The sequence below is a fragment of the Xiphophorus hellerii genome, chromosome 5 (genome assembly GCF_003331165.1).
Source record: "Xiphophorus hellerii strain 12219 chromosome 5, Xiphophorus_hellerii-4.1, whole genome shotgun sequence".
Taxonomy (NCBI): Eukaryota; Metazoa; Chordata; class Actinopteri; order Cyprinodontiformes; family Poeciliidae; genus Xiphophorus; species Xiphophorus hellerii.
This window is the reverse complement of record NC_045676.1, coordinates 29,402,332-29,417,303: the sequence shown is the minus strand read 5'-3', so window position 1 is coordinate 29,417,303 and position 14,972 is coordinate 29,402,332. Positions and strand designations below refer to the sequence as shown.

At 43.0% G+C, this 14,972-nt stretch overlaps 3 protein-coding genes across 3 annotated transcripts; all 3 read right to left on the bottom strand.

Moving 5' to 3' along the window:
- Nucleotides 1-672: 672 nt before the first annotated feature.
- Nucleotides 673-3,894, bottom strand: LOC116719391 (general transcription factor 3C polypeptide 1-like). The gene is made up of 3 exons (XM_032561896.1): nucleotides 3,065-3,894; nucleotides 2,793-2,979; nucleotides 673-1,126 (listed from the first exon to the last, which is right to left on the bottom strand). Exons 1-3 carry the CDS (start codon nucleotides 3,892-3,894, stop codon nucleotides 917-919), a joined length of 1,227 nt encoding a protein of 408 aa, XP_032417787.1. The 3' UTR covers nucleotides 673-916.
- Nucleotides 3,895-5,184: 1,290 nt separating this feature from the next.
- LOC116720639 (general transcription factor 3C polypeptide 1-like) lies at nucleotides 5,185-5,682 on the bottom strand. Its single transcript, XM_032564015.1, has 2 exons — nucleotides 5,582-5,682; nucleotides 5,185-5,507 (listed from the first exon to the last, which is right to left on the bottom strand). The coding sequence occupies exons 1-2, from the start codon at nucleotides 5,664-5,666 to the stop codon at nucleotides 5,200-5,202; spliced, it is 393 nt and encodes a 130-aa protein (XP_032419906.1). The 5' UTR covers nucleotides 5,667-5,682; the 3' UTR covers nucleotides 5,185-5,199.
- Nucleotides 5,683-6,947: 1,265 nt separating this feature from the next.
- On the bottom strand, nucleotides 6,948-13,794 carry LOC116720638 (vascular cell adhesion protein 1-like). Its single transcript, XM_032564014.1, has 4 exons — nucleotides 13,527-13,794; nucleotides 9,775-10,053; nucleotides 9,314-9,628; nucleotides 6,948-7,953 (listed from the first exon to the last, which is right to left on the bottom strand). Exons 1-4 carry the CDS (start codon nucleotides 13,621-13,623, stop codon nucleotides 7,853-7,855), a joined length of 792 nt encoding a protein of 263 aa, XP_032419905.1. The 5' UTR covers nucleotides 13,624-13,794; the 3' UTR covers nucleotides 6,948-7,852.
- Nucleotides 13,795-14,972: the final 1,178 nt, after the last annotated feature.

The window sequence follows — 14,972 nt, the reverse complement described above, 5'->3', positions numbered from 1 at the left end:
AATGACAAATTTATTCCTGTGTGATTTTAGTTTTATTTCTTATTTAATGAAAATACTGCAATTGTGAAATTAAGCTGTTGGTTTTTTTTTTTACTTTGGCAGAATATAGATAAATATTTGAGCACATTGCCACGGAAACGCAGCTAGTGACACAAAGCTAAAAGAAAGGAAGTAGGATACTAGGAAAGAAGGAAGAAAAACGCAGAAATAAAAGGGCAAATTGGAAGAAGGATGGACAAAAAAGGAAAGAGGAGTCAAAAGAGAAAGCAGGGAACATACAGTACAGACCAAAGGTTTGGACGCACCTTTTAATTCAATGAGTTTCCTTTATTTTCATGACTATTGACATTGTAGATTCACACTGAAGGCATCAAAACTATGAATAACACATGTGGAAATATGAACTAAACAAAAGTGTAAAACAACTGAAAATAGCCCTTATATTCTAGTTTCTTCAAAGTAGCAACCTTTTGCTGTGATTACTGCTTTGCACACACTCTGCATTTTCTTGATGAGCTTCAAGAGGTAGTCACCTGAAATGGTTTTCACTTCATAGGTCAACCTGCCCTGTCAGGTTAATAAGTGGGATTTATTGCCTTATAAATAGTCATGAAAATAAAGAAAACCCATTGAATTAGAAGGTGTGTCCAAACTTTTAGTCTGTACTGTATCTTTAGAAAAAAACTGTTTTATTTAGACTTTTAAACATACAGATTAAGCACTGAGAGAATATTAATACAACTAAATGAATACAACTAAACAAAGTGCTGGCTTTTAACCATATCTTTACAGAGAAAAAAAAACATTCGCAGAAATTACGTTTTACAACTTCTTACTCAAGACAAAAGAGCAAACTTTAAAAAAAATAATCCTGACAGTCCTCCTGGGCTGTGCGAGCCGAGGAGGCCCAGCAGCTTCATAGCAGATTGTCGTTCCAGTGTCGCTCGTTGGGCAGCACCCTGCAGAGCTGCAGGCAGCAGCTGATGGTGGGCTCATAAAACACGGCGTCCGGTTCCTCCAACGACACAGTGCTCCCCCTGCTGGCCGGCGCAGAACCGCTGAACAGCGAAGGTTTAGGGTCTTTAACTAATGTTCTCTTCGTTACGCACCCCAATTCTATAAGAGCCTGATGGGAAAACAGAAAACCAGATCTTAGCTGTCAAAAATTAGAGGCTGTCAGTGGTGCGAGTTTAATTCAATTCTTGCCAAATAAAATAACTTTAGTTTTAATTACAGGGTAATTCTTCTCCTCTTTTGCCATGTTCAACTTCAGACGTTGATGCATTTTCTTTTGTTTCTTCATGTTATAAACTAATACAAACTTATAAAGTGGAAGGAAACTGTAACATGGTATGTTTTATAAAACAATAATAATATATTTTTTTTTAAAAAAAAGGTGAAAGGTGCATCCAGCCTCTCAGTCAGTAGTGTGTGAGGCCAACATTTGCTTCAGGTGCAGCTATTAGTCAGTCTGAGCAGTTACCAGTTTTGCTTTAATTATCTTAAAATCAGATTAGATGGAAAACATCTGTTTAAATCAAATATACTGATTACCCTCAATTTTATAGATGTCAGCCACACCTTAAGCTGCAAACAAACTGTTTTCTGTCCACTTGCATAACTAATGACTTGTGTTACTTTTAACAGCTCCAGTTTTATGAGTCATACGTCCTGATAAGGAGTTGTTTTTCCCGAGATTCTGCAGCTCCAGATGCAAGACCTGGAACCACACTATCTCTGCCTGGGTTGTCCTGACCAGCGCAGAAATGGCCACACATAATATTCCAGACAAACAGCAGAGTCGTGCCATGATATCATTATATAGATCATAGTCAGTTAATTAATATAAGCTTCAATACCTGCTGACCAACTGTTACGACAAACTTTGCTTTATTTCAATCAATCAGTCAATTTTAACTATAAAGAGCCCTTCATAAGAAAGGGTATTTCCTAACTTTGTTTGAACCCTCACAGTCTGCCAGTACAAATACCAGAGTTGTGAAGTAAACTGAAGCTGGTGGGATACTCCCTTTTGTTCCCCTCTTTGCAAGAGCATTTTCATTTTTTTCCTCACTTCCCTTTGACTCGCCAGGGGAGTCACTGCTCATATTCTTTGCTTCATTTCTTAATAAAATTATAATTAAAAAATGCATTTTGTTTCGTTCTTGGTTGACCTTAGGTAAGACCTATTTATTTCCTTAACACCAACATATTGTAATAAAAGAATGAGTACAATCCCACATTGTAAAAAAAGACCAACTATAATCCCACACTGCTCCTGTAACAAGTGATTTTCCCCACTGGGATTAATAAAGAACTATTCTATTCTAGAAACCTTTTAGGAAACCATCCATTGTTACAGTAGCACAGTTTGGTCTCGTGTGTCAACCTCTTATTTTTAGACCAACAGCAGTTTAATATTTAAACTGTAAAATGAACTCCTTGATTTTTTAAAACTATCATTTCAGAGTCACAATGGGCATTTTTTTGAACGTCATTAGACAAAAAGGTTGAATTTGTCCAAAATGTCAGACCTGACGTTTTGTAATGATCTAATTTCACTTTCATTTACTTTATTAAGTTTATTTGTGATGTACAAAAACTAGAAATCAAAATGTAAATGACAAAACCCCCCCTAAAAAAAGCTATTTTCTCAGCATGCATCTTCTCCTCAGCGAACGCAGTGCAAAGCTCCTTCTCCTGCAGGAACCAGGACAACCAAACTGCAACCGACATCATTTCCAGCTGAGAACGTAAAACCTGCTGCCTGTCGCAAGCGAACTTCCGTTTACCTGCACGATGTCCAGCACCGCCACAGGCTGCAGGGCGTCTTTGTAATGTTCCAGCAGCGTCTGCTGAGTGAGGCCCGGCTGAGACATGATGTGGTACAGAACCGCCTCCAGGATTGCCTTACACACCGGCCGGTTCACCTTTCCGTCGATGAAGCGCCACGGCCGGCTGATGAAGCTCAAATTCTCCCTGCGTGAGACGAGATCGGCGGTAGAACAAAGTGAATAACGGGATCTGGGAAGAGTGGCTAAAGCTCGCTGCAGGGGAAACTCACTCGGTATCGACTGATGGTGATTCTACAGCCTCTTTCACTTTTTCACTACTTAACCTGCATTTTCGGATCCTCCTTGGTCTGTCTTGCTCTTGCTCAGTTTCCATCTTCTCCTCTCCTTCTTGTCTCGATGCTTCTTTCCCCGTTTCTAAAATCAGCGTTTTATCTCTGCTTCCATCATCTGTCCAGTCTCTCTGTTGTTCAGCTTCACTGGGTTTCCCAGGTCCATCATCTTCATTCGGTTTCCCAGTTCCATCATCTTCATTCGGTTTCCCAGTTCCATCATCTTCATTCGGTTTCCCAGTTCCATCATCTTCATTCGGTTTCCCAGTTCCATCATCTTCATTGGGTTTTCCAGTTCCATCATCTTCACTGGATTTCACAGTTCCATCATCTTCATTGGGTTTTCCAGTTCCATCATCTTCATTGGGTTTTCCAGTTCCATCATCTTCATTCGGTTTCCCAGTTCCATCATCTTCACTGGGTTTCCCGGTTGCATCGTTTTCACTGGGTTTCCCAGGTCCATCAGCCCCGGTCTCTCTGTCCGTTTGCTTCCCTTTGTCTGATGCGTGTTTTTTCGCAGGCGGTCCCTCGGCCTCCAGCTGCATCGCTTTAATGCACCTCTTGCGTGCGAAGGGGAAGTTGTACTGACTCGTCAGGTGGGGACGCCTCTTGGTGTTCACGTGAGACTGAGACATTTGCTTGCAGTTTACGGTCAGGAGCCACGGGTCGGCGTGCTCCATGAGGACCCAGCGGACGCTCAGGCTCCCGACTCGGACCACCTGGCCTTCTTGTTGCAGATCCTGAAGCAGAAAAGCGTCTATCAGAAACATCTACTTTGCCCTAGAGGATCCCAGGATTTTACAACTTCCCATCCACAAAAATCACACCAGATGCATTTCCAGTACAAATGTGTGCAAATCTTTGTTGATATTCTGTTAATGTAAAAAAAAAATAATAATATTTTTTTTTGCTATTGTGGTTTGTCCATTAAATAAGAAATTCAATTAAAATCACATGTGAATAAGCTAGCTCATGCAATAAGTCACTGAAAATCACAGCAGCAACGGATGTGAACTGTTATATAAGTTATATTCATAATTCAGCCAATCAGAGGAGACACTGGCGTCTGTAGCTTCAGATACCTATGTAAGGACCAAAAAATAAATAAATAAATAAACAGTCACACACACACACGTGCCATTCTCTCATTCACAAGTTACAATCAGTGTATCTGTTAGATTTCTCTTTTAACCTCTTTTCTTTTTAAGCCAGTCCACGCAGCATGTTGACATTTTTCCCAAACAACAGGCTGGAGAAAAGTGTTGTCCCAAGTATGAAGACAAGCTCTTCGTACTTGGGAGCGGCTACGTATGCGGCGTTTTGGGGAAATTGTAGGTGGCCATTTTACGAAAGACCTATGTATTCAATAGGTTGGAATGACACAACTTTTTATGAACTATGTGATGATGTGAGAATTCAGCTGCACGTTGTCTGAAAAACCAAAACCAAACATCATCCTTCTACTACTTCCTGTCCTTTTTTTTGTTGTCTCCGCCAGTAGTAACATCCGGCTGCTGATCATATGACTCGTGTGATGCAAAAAAAGTGTTTCCATTGCAGTTTTGCGAAATACATCTATTTGGATATGGCCAAAAAAACAAACAAAAAAACCTACCTCATTGTAGTGCAAAAACTTTTTATCAAAAAACATTTTTTCAAAATTGCCGTGTTGTTATTTATGGTATTTATTTCGTACTTTCGATTTGTGCAATTTTATGGTTAATGGAAACGCAGCTAGTGACAAAAACTTCCAGCCACTGCGGCCCATAAGCCAAATATGGGCAGCATAATTTGCTGCATAAACAAAAATAGATTACCGTTATTCATGCAGTAACTTTAGAAAAATAGAAAAAAGGACCAAAAAAAAGTTACTTCCATGCTTTAAAATAAGATTAAACCTAATTACTCAGTTTCCCAGCAAAGTCGCACTTTTTAATGTAAACGCTGTAGTGTCTGATCAGAAAATATTTGTATATGATTTTATTTCCACATATCTCAGTGCATCTCTATTCTATTTGCGCCACTTTCATTAGCTTGTGAAGCAAAAGTGAAAGGTTAGCAGCTAATAGACAACACTAGCTCTGCACGTTTACCTTCAGGTACTGCTGCAGGCTCCTCGTGCGTCCAGACTGCGCCTCCTGCAGGTGGAGATGAGAGACGTGGAGGTCCCGTTCATCCAACCCCTTTTCACCGGCTTCGTCTAAACTCCTCCTGAGCCGAGCGCACGCCTCAATGTCCTGAGCGCTGTACCGTCTGTCCTGAACCAAGCGCTCGTCACACTGCTCTGCAGTGGGCGGAGAGTAGGACGGCGACAGGGTGATGCGGGTGAGGATAGGGGGCAGCAGCGAGGGGCCGGATTTAGTCAACTCCAAGGGCGGAGCAGCTAGAAACGACAACAAAAAGTTTTATTTTACAGCTCGGAAAACTTGTGCATGTTTTGAATCCTGTGATACCTACTCTGTTCACTAAAGACGTGGTGAGCTGGAGCGTCTCGCAGGCTGAGCTTCAGGATGCACGACTCCACCACAATGTTGTCGTTCATGTTAAGATTGCGCAATTTAACTAAAACAAAAAAAAAAAAATGCCTTTATTGAAGTTGAAGTTTTTGCCCTCAGTGTTTTCAAAGAACAAAACAGCCACAATATGTTCAACTGTTGCATAAGAAAAAAAGCACGTTTTTTAAAAAAAACACAAAAACCCTCCACCATCAATAGAATGACAATCTTCATTGAACGCAGCGGAAATAAAAGTGATAAAATAAAAGTTTGGTCTCGTGTGTCAACCTCTTATTTTTAGACCAACAGCAGTTTAATATTTAAACTGTAAAATTAAAGGCTTTATGAACTCCTTGATTTTTTAAAACTATCATTTCAGAGTCACAATGGGCATTTTTTTGAACGTCATTAGACAAAAAGGTTGAATTTGTCCAAAATGTCAGACCTGACGTTTTGTAATGATCTAATTTCACTTTCATTTACTTTATTAAGTTTATTTGTGATGTACAAAAACTAGAAACCAAAATGTAAATGACAAAACCCCCCCTAAAAAAAGCTATTTTCTCAGCATGCATCTTCTCCTCAGCGAACGCAGTGCAAAGCTCCTTCTCCTGCAGGAACCAGGACAACCAAACTGCAACCGACATCATTTCCAGCTGAGAACGTAAAACCTGCTGCCTGTCGCAAGCGAACTTCCGTTTACCTGCACGATGTCCAGCACCGCCACAGGCTGCAGGGCGTCTTTGTAATGTTCCAGCAGCGTCTGCTGAGTGAGGCCCGGCTGAGACATGATGTGGTACAGAACCGCCTCCAGGATTGCCTTACACACCGGCCGGTTCACCTTTCCGTCGATGAAGCGCCACGGCCGGCTGATGAAGCTCAAATTCTCCCTGCGTGAGACGAGATCGGCGGTAGAACAAAGTGAATAACGGGATCTGGGAAGAGTGGCTAAAGCTCGCTGCAGGGGAAACTCACTCGGTATCGACTGATGGTGATTCTACAGCCTCTTTCACTTTTTCACTACTTAACCTGCATTTTCGGATCCTCCTTGGTCTGTCTTGCTCTTGCTCAGTTTCCATCTTCTCCTCTCCTTCTTGTCTCGATGCTTCTTTCCCCGTTTCTAAAATCAGCGTTTTATCTCCGCTTCCATCATCTGTCCAGTCTCTCTGCTGTTCAGCTTCACTTGGTTTCCCAGGTCCATCATCTTTTTTTTTTTTTCTTTTTTTTTACATTTCCTGTTTTTGCTTAACGGGCTCTCGGTCTGTAAGCATCTGAAATGTGTCGATATTAAGCTCCTATCTAGTCAGTTTAGTTCATCTCTGCGGATGTTTTTTTTTGAGTCAAACACAAGCTGAAGAAAATTCTGTTACCGCAGTCGAAGTGATTGCAGTAATAGATACCGGCAGACCCCAGAGACAGACGTTCACATCCACTTCCCGGGGATGTTTGTCAGGAAACTGTCATTTTCAATATGAAACCAAACCGTTTCTGCCTGGTCACAGCTGCCCCGGCTTCACAAGCAGACATGAAGGGAAAAAACAAGACAAGCAGAAAGCATGTCTTTGTAATGCATCAACCGAAAGAAAGCTCAGTAGTGTCTTGTAGTTTAGTGCAAAGGTCAAGGAATGTGGCAAGTAGAAAGCATCAGCTTTATTTATTTAGAGTCTTAGTTTAGATCTTAGTGTTTGGTTTTTGGTTTTTTAACAGAACTGAGACTGGCCTCCTGACCTAAAAATATAAGAAACTTGTATAAAAGTGCAAAATTTCTTCCTCTCAAAAAGCGGATAAAATGTTTTATTTAGAAGCATTACTCATACATTTCAAGCCTTTGTTTTCTTGTCATTTTGCTGATTATGTCTCACAGATAATGAAAACTCAAAATTCAGACTCAGAAAATTAGAACACGTTCTCAGCTACATGAGAGAGAGAGAGAGAGAGAGAGAGAGAGACTCCTTTTAAGTGATGTTATAATAACTAGGTAGGGCTATCAGAACATAAATATCAGTCAAAAATGTATTAGAAGTGGTAGAAAAGTGCTATTTTACACATCGATAGTTTACCATGCCACAGGATAGGAATGCAGAACATATTAACACAATTAGGAGAAATCTTTTTAAAAAAAGAGCTGAGCCAAATAAAATGTAACTATACAAGGAAACACACATCACCCTGAAAGTCAGAACTGCTGATTTGACTGATTTCAGTTTATCAGCGCATCTTAACAAACTCTGACTCAAACAGAAGCAGAGACTAACAGCGTCAAGCAGAGGATGAACCTGCAAAGTTTCCGACTGGGAGCATCATCGGTTGGCTTGGAGTTCGTCACCAGATCCACTGGGAAACAAAAATAAAGAGTTAATTAGCAATTCATTATTATCATTATTATTACTACAGAAAAGTTATATTAAACTATTATTTGCATTTCTCAGTTTAGACAATGAAGTAATAATAAAAAGTCTGGATTAGCTACACTGCTTTGAGAAGGTACACTTCTTTACTTTCCCCACATCTTGCAACAGTTTAGAGAGAATGCTAATCTGCTCGTTAGCATTCTCTCAATTAAATGAGTGGACCAGAAGATGGAGCTGAAGAGAGAGAGAGAGAGAGAGAGAGAGAGAGAGAGAGAGAGAGAGAGAGAGAGACAGACCTAAAAAGAGCAGAAAAGAGAAACACAGGAAAGAAATAGGAAGAGGGGTGACATTCCAAAACAAACCAAGAAAAAAGAAATCATCCTAGAAACTTAATCGTGATTTTAGAAAAAGTGCAAGAGACATCAAAAAGCTGGCTGAATCTTTTGAAGACAGCCTAACAATGGCTGTCCTGTTTTAAAAGTTGACTGGAGTTTCTAAGTTGAAGTAAGCTGTCAAAGAGCACAAAGTGTTTTTGCTGAATTTTGTGGAGCTCCGAACAACTCGAACGCCTTTCAATGGGGCAGAATTTTGCACGAGAGTTGAAATATCATAAACGGTATGAAAGTTGAAATTACAAAATGACGCAGTAGAGGTCTCCAGAAGAAGCCGGACTAATTTGACGTGGGAATTGTTGAAATTGGTCAAAGTGTGCGGCGGTAGTTAAACGCAGTAAAACGTACAAAACATTGAATAGCAGAGAAACGGTGAGAGTGGTGAATGTCAAATCTTCATCTTAATCTTGGGTTTTGTCTGGAATTCATGTCGATTGTAACAATACAACCAGAAGTAAAATCTGGTTGTATTGTATTGTTGTATTTGATTTTTGATATCTTCATATTTATCTAAAATATCTGAGTTAGAACAGAATCTCCCAAACAATGCAGCCCAGACATTTTTAAGGTAATATTCAGTTATATTGTCATTAATCATTTTATTTGGTTGATGTCGTTTACTTTACGTACAATTTGGAATCATTTAGAAAACCTTTGCCTTACTCTGCCATTTTCTGGCTGATGTAAATACTGATTGCATAATTACAACTAAAAGAAACTGTAATATATCTGCAGAGTTTATTAAAATGTGTTTTTTTAATTTAGACAAAGATTTAAATTTTTTTAAAACTTCTAGTTGTTTTTTATCATGAAATCACTCGATTCTTCCCATTCTACTCCCAAACAGAGGCTTTATTGTAGAATCATACAGTGAAGTGATTGAGGGTGACTAGATAATACCTTCTGTCTTAAAATGTCACAAAAGCTGAATTGAGGTGATTCATTTCTTACCTGTAGTCTCCTTTGATTTCACCACTAGAGGGGGCTGTGGTCCTTCAGCTCCCAGTTCCAGCTTGGCTTCACACCAGAACTGGACTCCATTATCTTCTTTTGTGCTGTTGTAGCTCATAGAAAATATCTCATTAACTGGTTTTTTTGTGTGATTGTTGCTTTTCACTTGATCCAGAAGCGTGTGACCTCTGTAAAAGGTCACAGTGAGGTTTCCAGCCGGAGCGACGTCCTGTACATCACACTGCAGCGTGACCTCTGAACCCTCAGTCAGAGGTCCAGAGGGGTTTAAGCTGAAGGACACACTTTCTGGAGGTTCTGGGGAGAATAATAAAAAATAAAAACAATAAGAGCAATACCAGTTTATAACATCAAGCAATGAAACATTAAACATAAAAATATATCATGGTGAAAACAATGGATAACAGTAACTCTAAACGCTTTGGCAACATTAATTAACTTACTGTAGACAGTAACAGGCAGGTCAGTGCAACACTGATAATTCATTATGGTAGTATAGTAGCACTTTGGAGTTAAATCCCACTCAGTCATTTGGTTCACTGTCCAGGTCACTGTGCTTCCATTTTTGTTAGGAGTTCCAAGAGAAACTTCCATATTTATAATACCGTCATCCAGGGGAAAACAGGTCTTCTGACAGGCTACACATGTAGCAGAGGTTGGATCACCGAACTTCACCACCAGCCTGGACGGAGTCATCACAGGTTTATCTGGACAGCTGTAATCTGTGAGAAACACGGTACATGTAGATTATGCATCCCAGATGTTTTGCATCTGCACCTCACCACTAGGACTCTCATGGACTGTTTTATCTCGCAAGACTTGAAAGGAAATATGGATTCAGTAGATCTTTAAAAAAAACACACACACACAAAAAGATGAAGTAATCTCTTTAGATTTTATTATTCTGTTCCCACTGGACTGTTTCACACGTTTGTCTTTTATACATGCATTTTGTTCATTCTCAGTCGGTAATTTATAATCTGTTTCGAAGGACCGTGTGGTTTTTATCTTTAACGGTGCTGAATAGATAACTCAATGTTGCTTTTAGTATTACAAATATCTGACTCAAAGTCAACCAGCAGTTCCAACCTTTTCATATAATCTTGTCTTCTTTTTATTTTAAATCGTGGATTTCTGTAATTGCTAGATAGATATTTATTAATCGGTTCTAACTAAATTTATGAAAAGAACCAAAAAACAGCATATACATTCGTTTTAATTTTTCGACCGATTAGCAGAAACGACCGGCCGCCTCGACAATGGAGGCACGGAACACAGTCCACTCAGACTCCATGTCCCCCACCTCCCCCAGGACGTGTTCAAAGTTTTGCCGGAGATGGGAGTTAAAGCTCCGTCTCACAGGGGATTCCGCCAGACGTTCCCAGCAGACCCTCACAACACGTTTGGGCCTGCCAGGTCTGACCGGCTTCCTCCCCCACCACCGGAGCCAACTCACCACCAGGTAGTGGTCAGTGGACAGCTCCGCACCTCTCTTCACCCGAGTGTCCAAGACATACGGCCGCAGATCCGATGAAACGACGACAAAGTCGATCATCGAACTGCGGCCTAGAGTGTCCTGGTGCCAAGTGCACATATGAACACCCTTATGCCTGAACATGGTGTTCGATATGGACAATCCATGACGAGCACAGAAGTCCAACAACAGAACACCATTCGAGTTCAGATCGGGGGGGCCGTTCCTCCCAACCACGCCCCTCCAGGTCTCACTGTCATTGCCCACGTGAGCGTTGAAGTCCCCCAGTAGAACAAGGGAGTCCCCAGGAGGAGCACTCTTCAGTACCCCCTCTAAGGACACTAAAAAGGGTGGGTAATCTGAACTGTCATTCGGCCCGTAAGCACAAACTACAGTCAGGACCCGTCCCCCACCCGTAGGCGGAGGGAGGCTACCCTCTCGTTCACCGGAGTAAACCCCAACGTAATCCCATTGTCGAGGCGGCCGGTCGGAGCTGTGGCGGCAAGGTTGTCGGTGCCTGTCGCGGCGGCAACCCTCGTACCCGTTGGTGGACACCTTCGGTGAGGGATGCCGTCAGGCTGAAGAAAGAGTCCTACCGGGCCTTTTTGGCCTGTGGGACTCCGGAAGCAGCTGATGGGTACCGGCAGGCGAAGCGGCATGCGGCTCAGGTGGTTGCTGAGGCAAAAACTCGGCCGTGGAAGGAGTTTGGAGAGGCCATGGAGAAAGACTTCCGTACGGCTTCGAAGCGATTCTGGTCCACCATCCGGTGTCTCAGGGGGGGGAAGCAGTGCGGCACCAACACTGTTTATAGTGGGGATGGTGTGCTGCTGACCTCTACTCGGGACGTTGTGGGCCGGTGGGCAGAGTACTTCGAAGACCTCCTCAATCCCACCAACATGCCTTCTATTGAAGAAGCTGAGCCTGGGGACTCTGGGTTGGGCTCTCCAATCTCTGGGGACGAGGTCGCCGAGGTGGTTGAGAAGCTCCTCGGTGGCAAGGCCCCAGGGGTGGATGAGATCCGCCCGGAGTTCCTAAAGGCTCTGGATGTTGTAGGGTTGTGTTGGCTGACGCGACTCTGCAATATCGCATTGACATCGGGGGCAGTTCCCCTGGACTGGCAGACCGGGGTGGTGGTCCCCCTGTTCAAAAAGGGGGACGGGAGGGTGTGCTCCAATTATAGAGGGGTCACACTCTTAAGCCTCCCTGGCAAGGTCTATTCAGGGGTCCTGGAGAGGAGGGTCCGTCGGATAGTCGAACCTCGGATCCAGGAAGAGCAGTGTGGTTTTCGTCCTGGTCGTGGAACACTGGACCAGCTCTACACCCTCGGCAGGGTCCTGGAGGGTGCATGGGAGTTCGCCCAACCAGTCTACATGTGTTTTGTGGACTTGGAGAAGGCGTTCGACCGTGTCCCTCGGGGAGCCCTGTGGGGGGTTCTCCGGGAGTATGGGGTACCGGGCCCTTTGATACGGGCTGTCAGGTCCCTGTATGACCGGTGTCAGAGTCTGGTCCGCATTGCCGGCAGTAAGTCGGGCTCGTTTCCGGTGAGAGTTGGACTCCGCCAGGGCTGCCCTTTGTCACCGATTCTGTTCATTACTTTCATGGACAGAATTTCTAGGCGCAGCCAAGGTGTTGAGGGGATCCGTTTTGGTGGCCTTAGGATCTCGTCTCTGATTTTTGCAGACGATGTGGTCCTACTGGCCTCATCAGGTCATGATCTGCAGCTCTCGCTGGAGCGGTTCGCAGCCGAGTGTGAAGCGGCCGGGATGGGGATCAGTGCCTCCAAATCCAAGGCCATGGTCTTGAGCCGGAAAAGGGTAGAGTACCTTCTCCGGGTCAAGGGGGGTGTCCTGCCCCAGGTGGAGGAGTTCAAGTATCTCGGGATCTTGTTCACGAATGAGGGAAGAACGGAGCGGGAGGTCAACAGGCTGATTGGCGCAGTGTCTGCTGTCAAGCGGGCGCTGTACCGGTCCGTCGTGGTGAAGAGAGAGCTGAGCCAAAAAGCGAAGCTCTCGATTTACTGGTCAATCTACGTTCCCAACCTCATCTATGGTCATGAGCTTTGGGTCATGACCGAAAGAACGAGATCGCGGATACAAGCGGCCGAAATGGGTTTTCTCCGTAGGGTGGCTGGGCTCTCCCTTAGAGATAGGGTGAGAAGCTCAGTCATCCGGGAGGGACTCAGAGTAGAGCCGCTGCTCCTTCACATCGAGAGGAGCCAGTTGAGGTGGCTCGGGCATCTGGTCAGGATGCCTCCTGGACGCCTCCCTGGTGAGGTGTTCCGGGCACGTCCCACCGGGAGGAGGCCCCGGGGAAGACCCAGGACACGCTGGAGGGACTATGTCTCTCGGCTGTCCTGGGAACGCCTCGGGATTCCCCCGGAAGAGCTAGAAGAAGTGGCTGGGGAGAGGGAAGTCTGGGCCTCCCTTCTGAAGCTGCTACCCCCGCGACCCGACCTCGGATAAAGCGGAAAAAGATGGATGGATGGATGGATGGATGGATGGATAGAAAAACAGTAAGGAATCCAGAAATTAAGTTCTAAAAACGCAAGAATAATTGTTCTATTGAAAAGCTGATCATTAAAAATGGAAATGAGAACAGGAGGTTAAACTGCTGATCGTACGCAATCTCTTTTTAAGCGACAACAAATCAGTGTATATATATTCTCTCTCTTACAATAAACAGACTGAGGAGAAATAAGAACAGTTAGAAAACTTTACTTACCACAGCTGCTCACACAGGAGAAGAAAGTCAAGGAGCAAACCAGTAACAGAATCAAACTGGAAACCATTATCCCCAAACAGCCAGTGAACTTCATCATAGCTTCATTGGAAAAAGAAAAATTTTCCCACAGGACACGAACTAAAACCTCCCATTTCCTTCTGCTTTTTTTTATTTATTTTTTTGATTTTTGCTGGACTGAGTGAAACAATGTTGACACCTCGGCCAGTTTCCTCAGCGCATATCCTGCCTCTGTTTTAAACACGTCAGCCAACTGTGAAAGTGAAGCAAATTATGCTTCACTTTCACATATATATATATATATATATATATATTTTGTAGGAATTTGCCAAAATCTTATGACAGTTGTGGCTAAAAATAATTTTTAAAAAGTGTTTCCTTCCTCCACCCCTCACAGATTTTCAGTTCCCTAAGAAATGGTAGTAGACAAAGATGACCTGAGTGAATACAAAATGCATTTTTCAAGGGATAATTAATTTTTTATAACTGCTGTCATCAAGCTGTGGGGTAACAGGCAGAGTCTCTTCAAGGGTGTAAAACATTTTTGAGCTGTTAAAGAGTTTAAATGCACGCTACAGCCAATCTATTGGACTTAAGTCCAGACTCCAGAGCAAGATTGGTCCATGTTAAGTCAATCTGTGCTCTAAACACAAGAAGAAAAGTAGATTGAAGCTGAAGCAGAATCTGGTGCAGTTCATCAATTTACTTCCCAGGGATTTTTATCTGTTTCCTGAGAATCCTCCCGTAGCTACTGGTAACCCTCATGTTTTTGCGCTGTGCCTAAAGCCATAAACCATTTCCTTAAGCACGTTTTAATCCCTTCAAGATTTACACGGAGACAACAAGAGAGAGTTGCAGGTAAAACTAGAGTGCAGTTCCTGTCCGAGCAGCAAGAACAGAGGGGGGAGGAGACCGACCTAAGACAATAGAAAAGGAGGCAGGACACATACGCTGCCTTTCTATTTACCATAAAATTGGAATAACAAAAATGAATCCACTTAATGAAAACATGCCAACTTCGATCAACAACCGGACGTTACTGCTGGCAAAAACGTCGAAGAATATGACAGGAAGTGGTAGAAGGATGATGGTTCGTTTTGCGTTTCATTGGCAATGTGCAGCTGGCTCCACCAGCATCGCACAGTTCATGAAAGGTTATCTGATTCCAACGTGTTGGAATGAGCTCAATATGAGAAGCAATAGTGCTTCTGTTGCTCTTCTGTAAAATCACCAGCTACAGTTTCCCCAAAAGGCAGCACATGTATCCACTCCTAAATGTAAGCAACGTGTTGCTCTGACGCCTGAGTAAGACGCCTCTGATGCCCGAGTTATGAATACGTTTCACGCCACCGTTTACACGATTTTGAATAACTAATGACAAATTTATTCCTGTGTGATTTTAGTTTTATTTCTTATTTAATGAAAATA

Coding starts and splice junctions, on each gene's coding strand:
- LOC116719391 (XM_032561896.1), bottom strand. CDS start 3,894: ATGTTTCTGATAGACGCTTTTCTGCTTCAGGATCTGCAACAAGAAGGC. Junction 2,980..3,064: donor TCACCATCAGTCGATACCGA/GTGAGTTTCCCC, acceptor CGTCTCACGCAG/GGAGAATTTGAGCTTCATCA. Junction 1,127..2,792: donor CGGTGCTGGACATCGTGCAG/GTAAACGGAAGT, acceptor TTTTCCCATCAG/GCTCTTATAGAATTGGGGTG.
- LOC116720639 (XM_032564015.1), bottom strand. CDS start 5,666: ATGAACGACAACATTGTGGTGGAGTCGTGCATCCTGAAGCTCAGCCTG. Junction 5,508..5,581: donor CCACGTCTTTAGTGAACAGA/GTAGGTATCACA, acceptor TGTCGTTTCTAG/CTGCTCCGCCCTTGGAGTTG.
- LOC116720638 (XM_032564014.1), bottom strand. CDS start 13,623: ATGATGAAGTTCACTGGCTGTTTGGGGATAATGGTTTCCAGTTTGATT. Junction 10,054..13,526: donor CTCCTGTGTGAGCAGCTGTG/GTAAGTAAAGTT, acceptor TGTTTCTCACAG/ATTACAGCTGTCCAGATAAA. Junction 9,629..9,774: donor CCTGCCTGTTACTGTCTACA/GTAAGTTAATTA, acceptor TATTCTCCCCAG/AACCTCCAGAAAGTGTGTCC.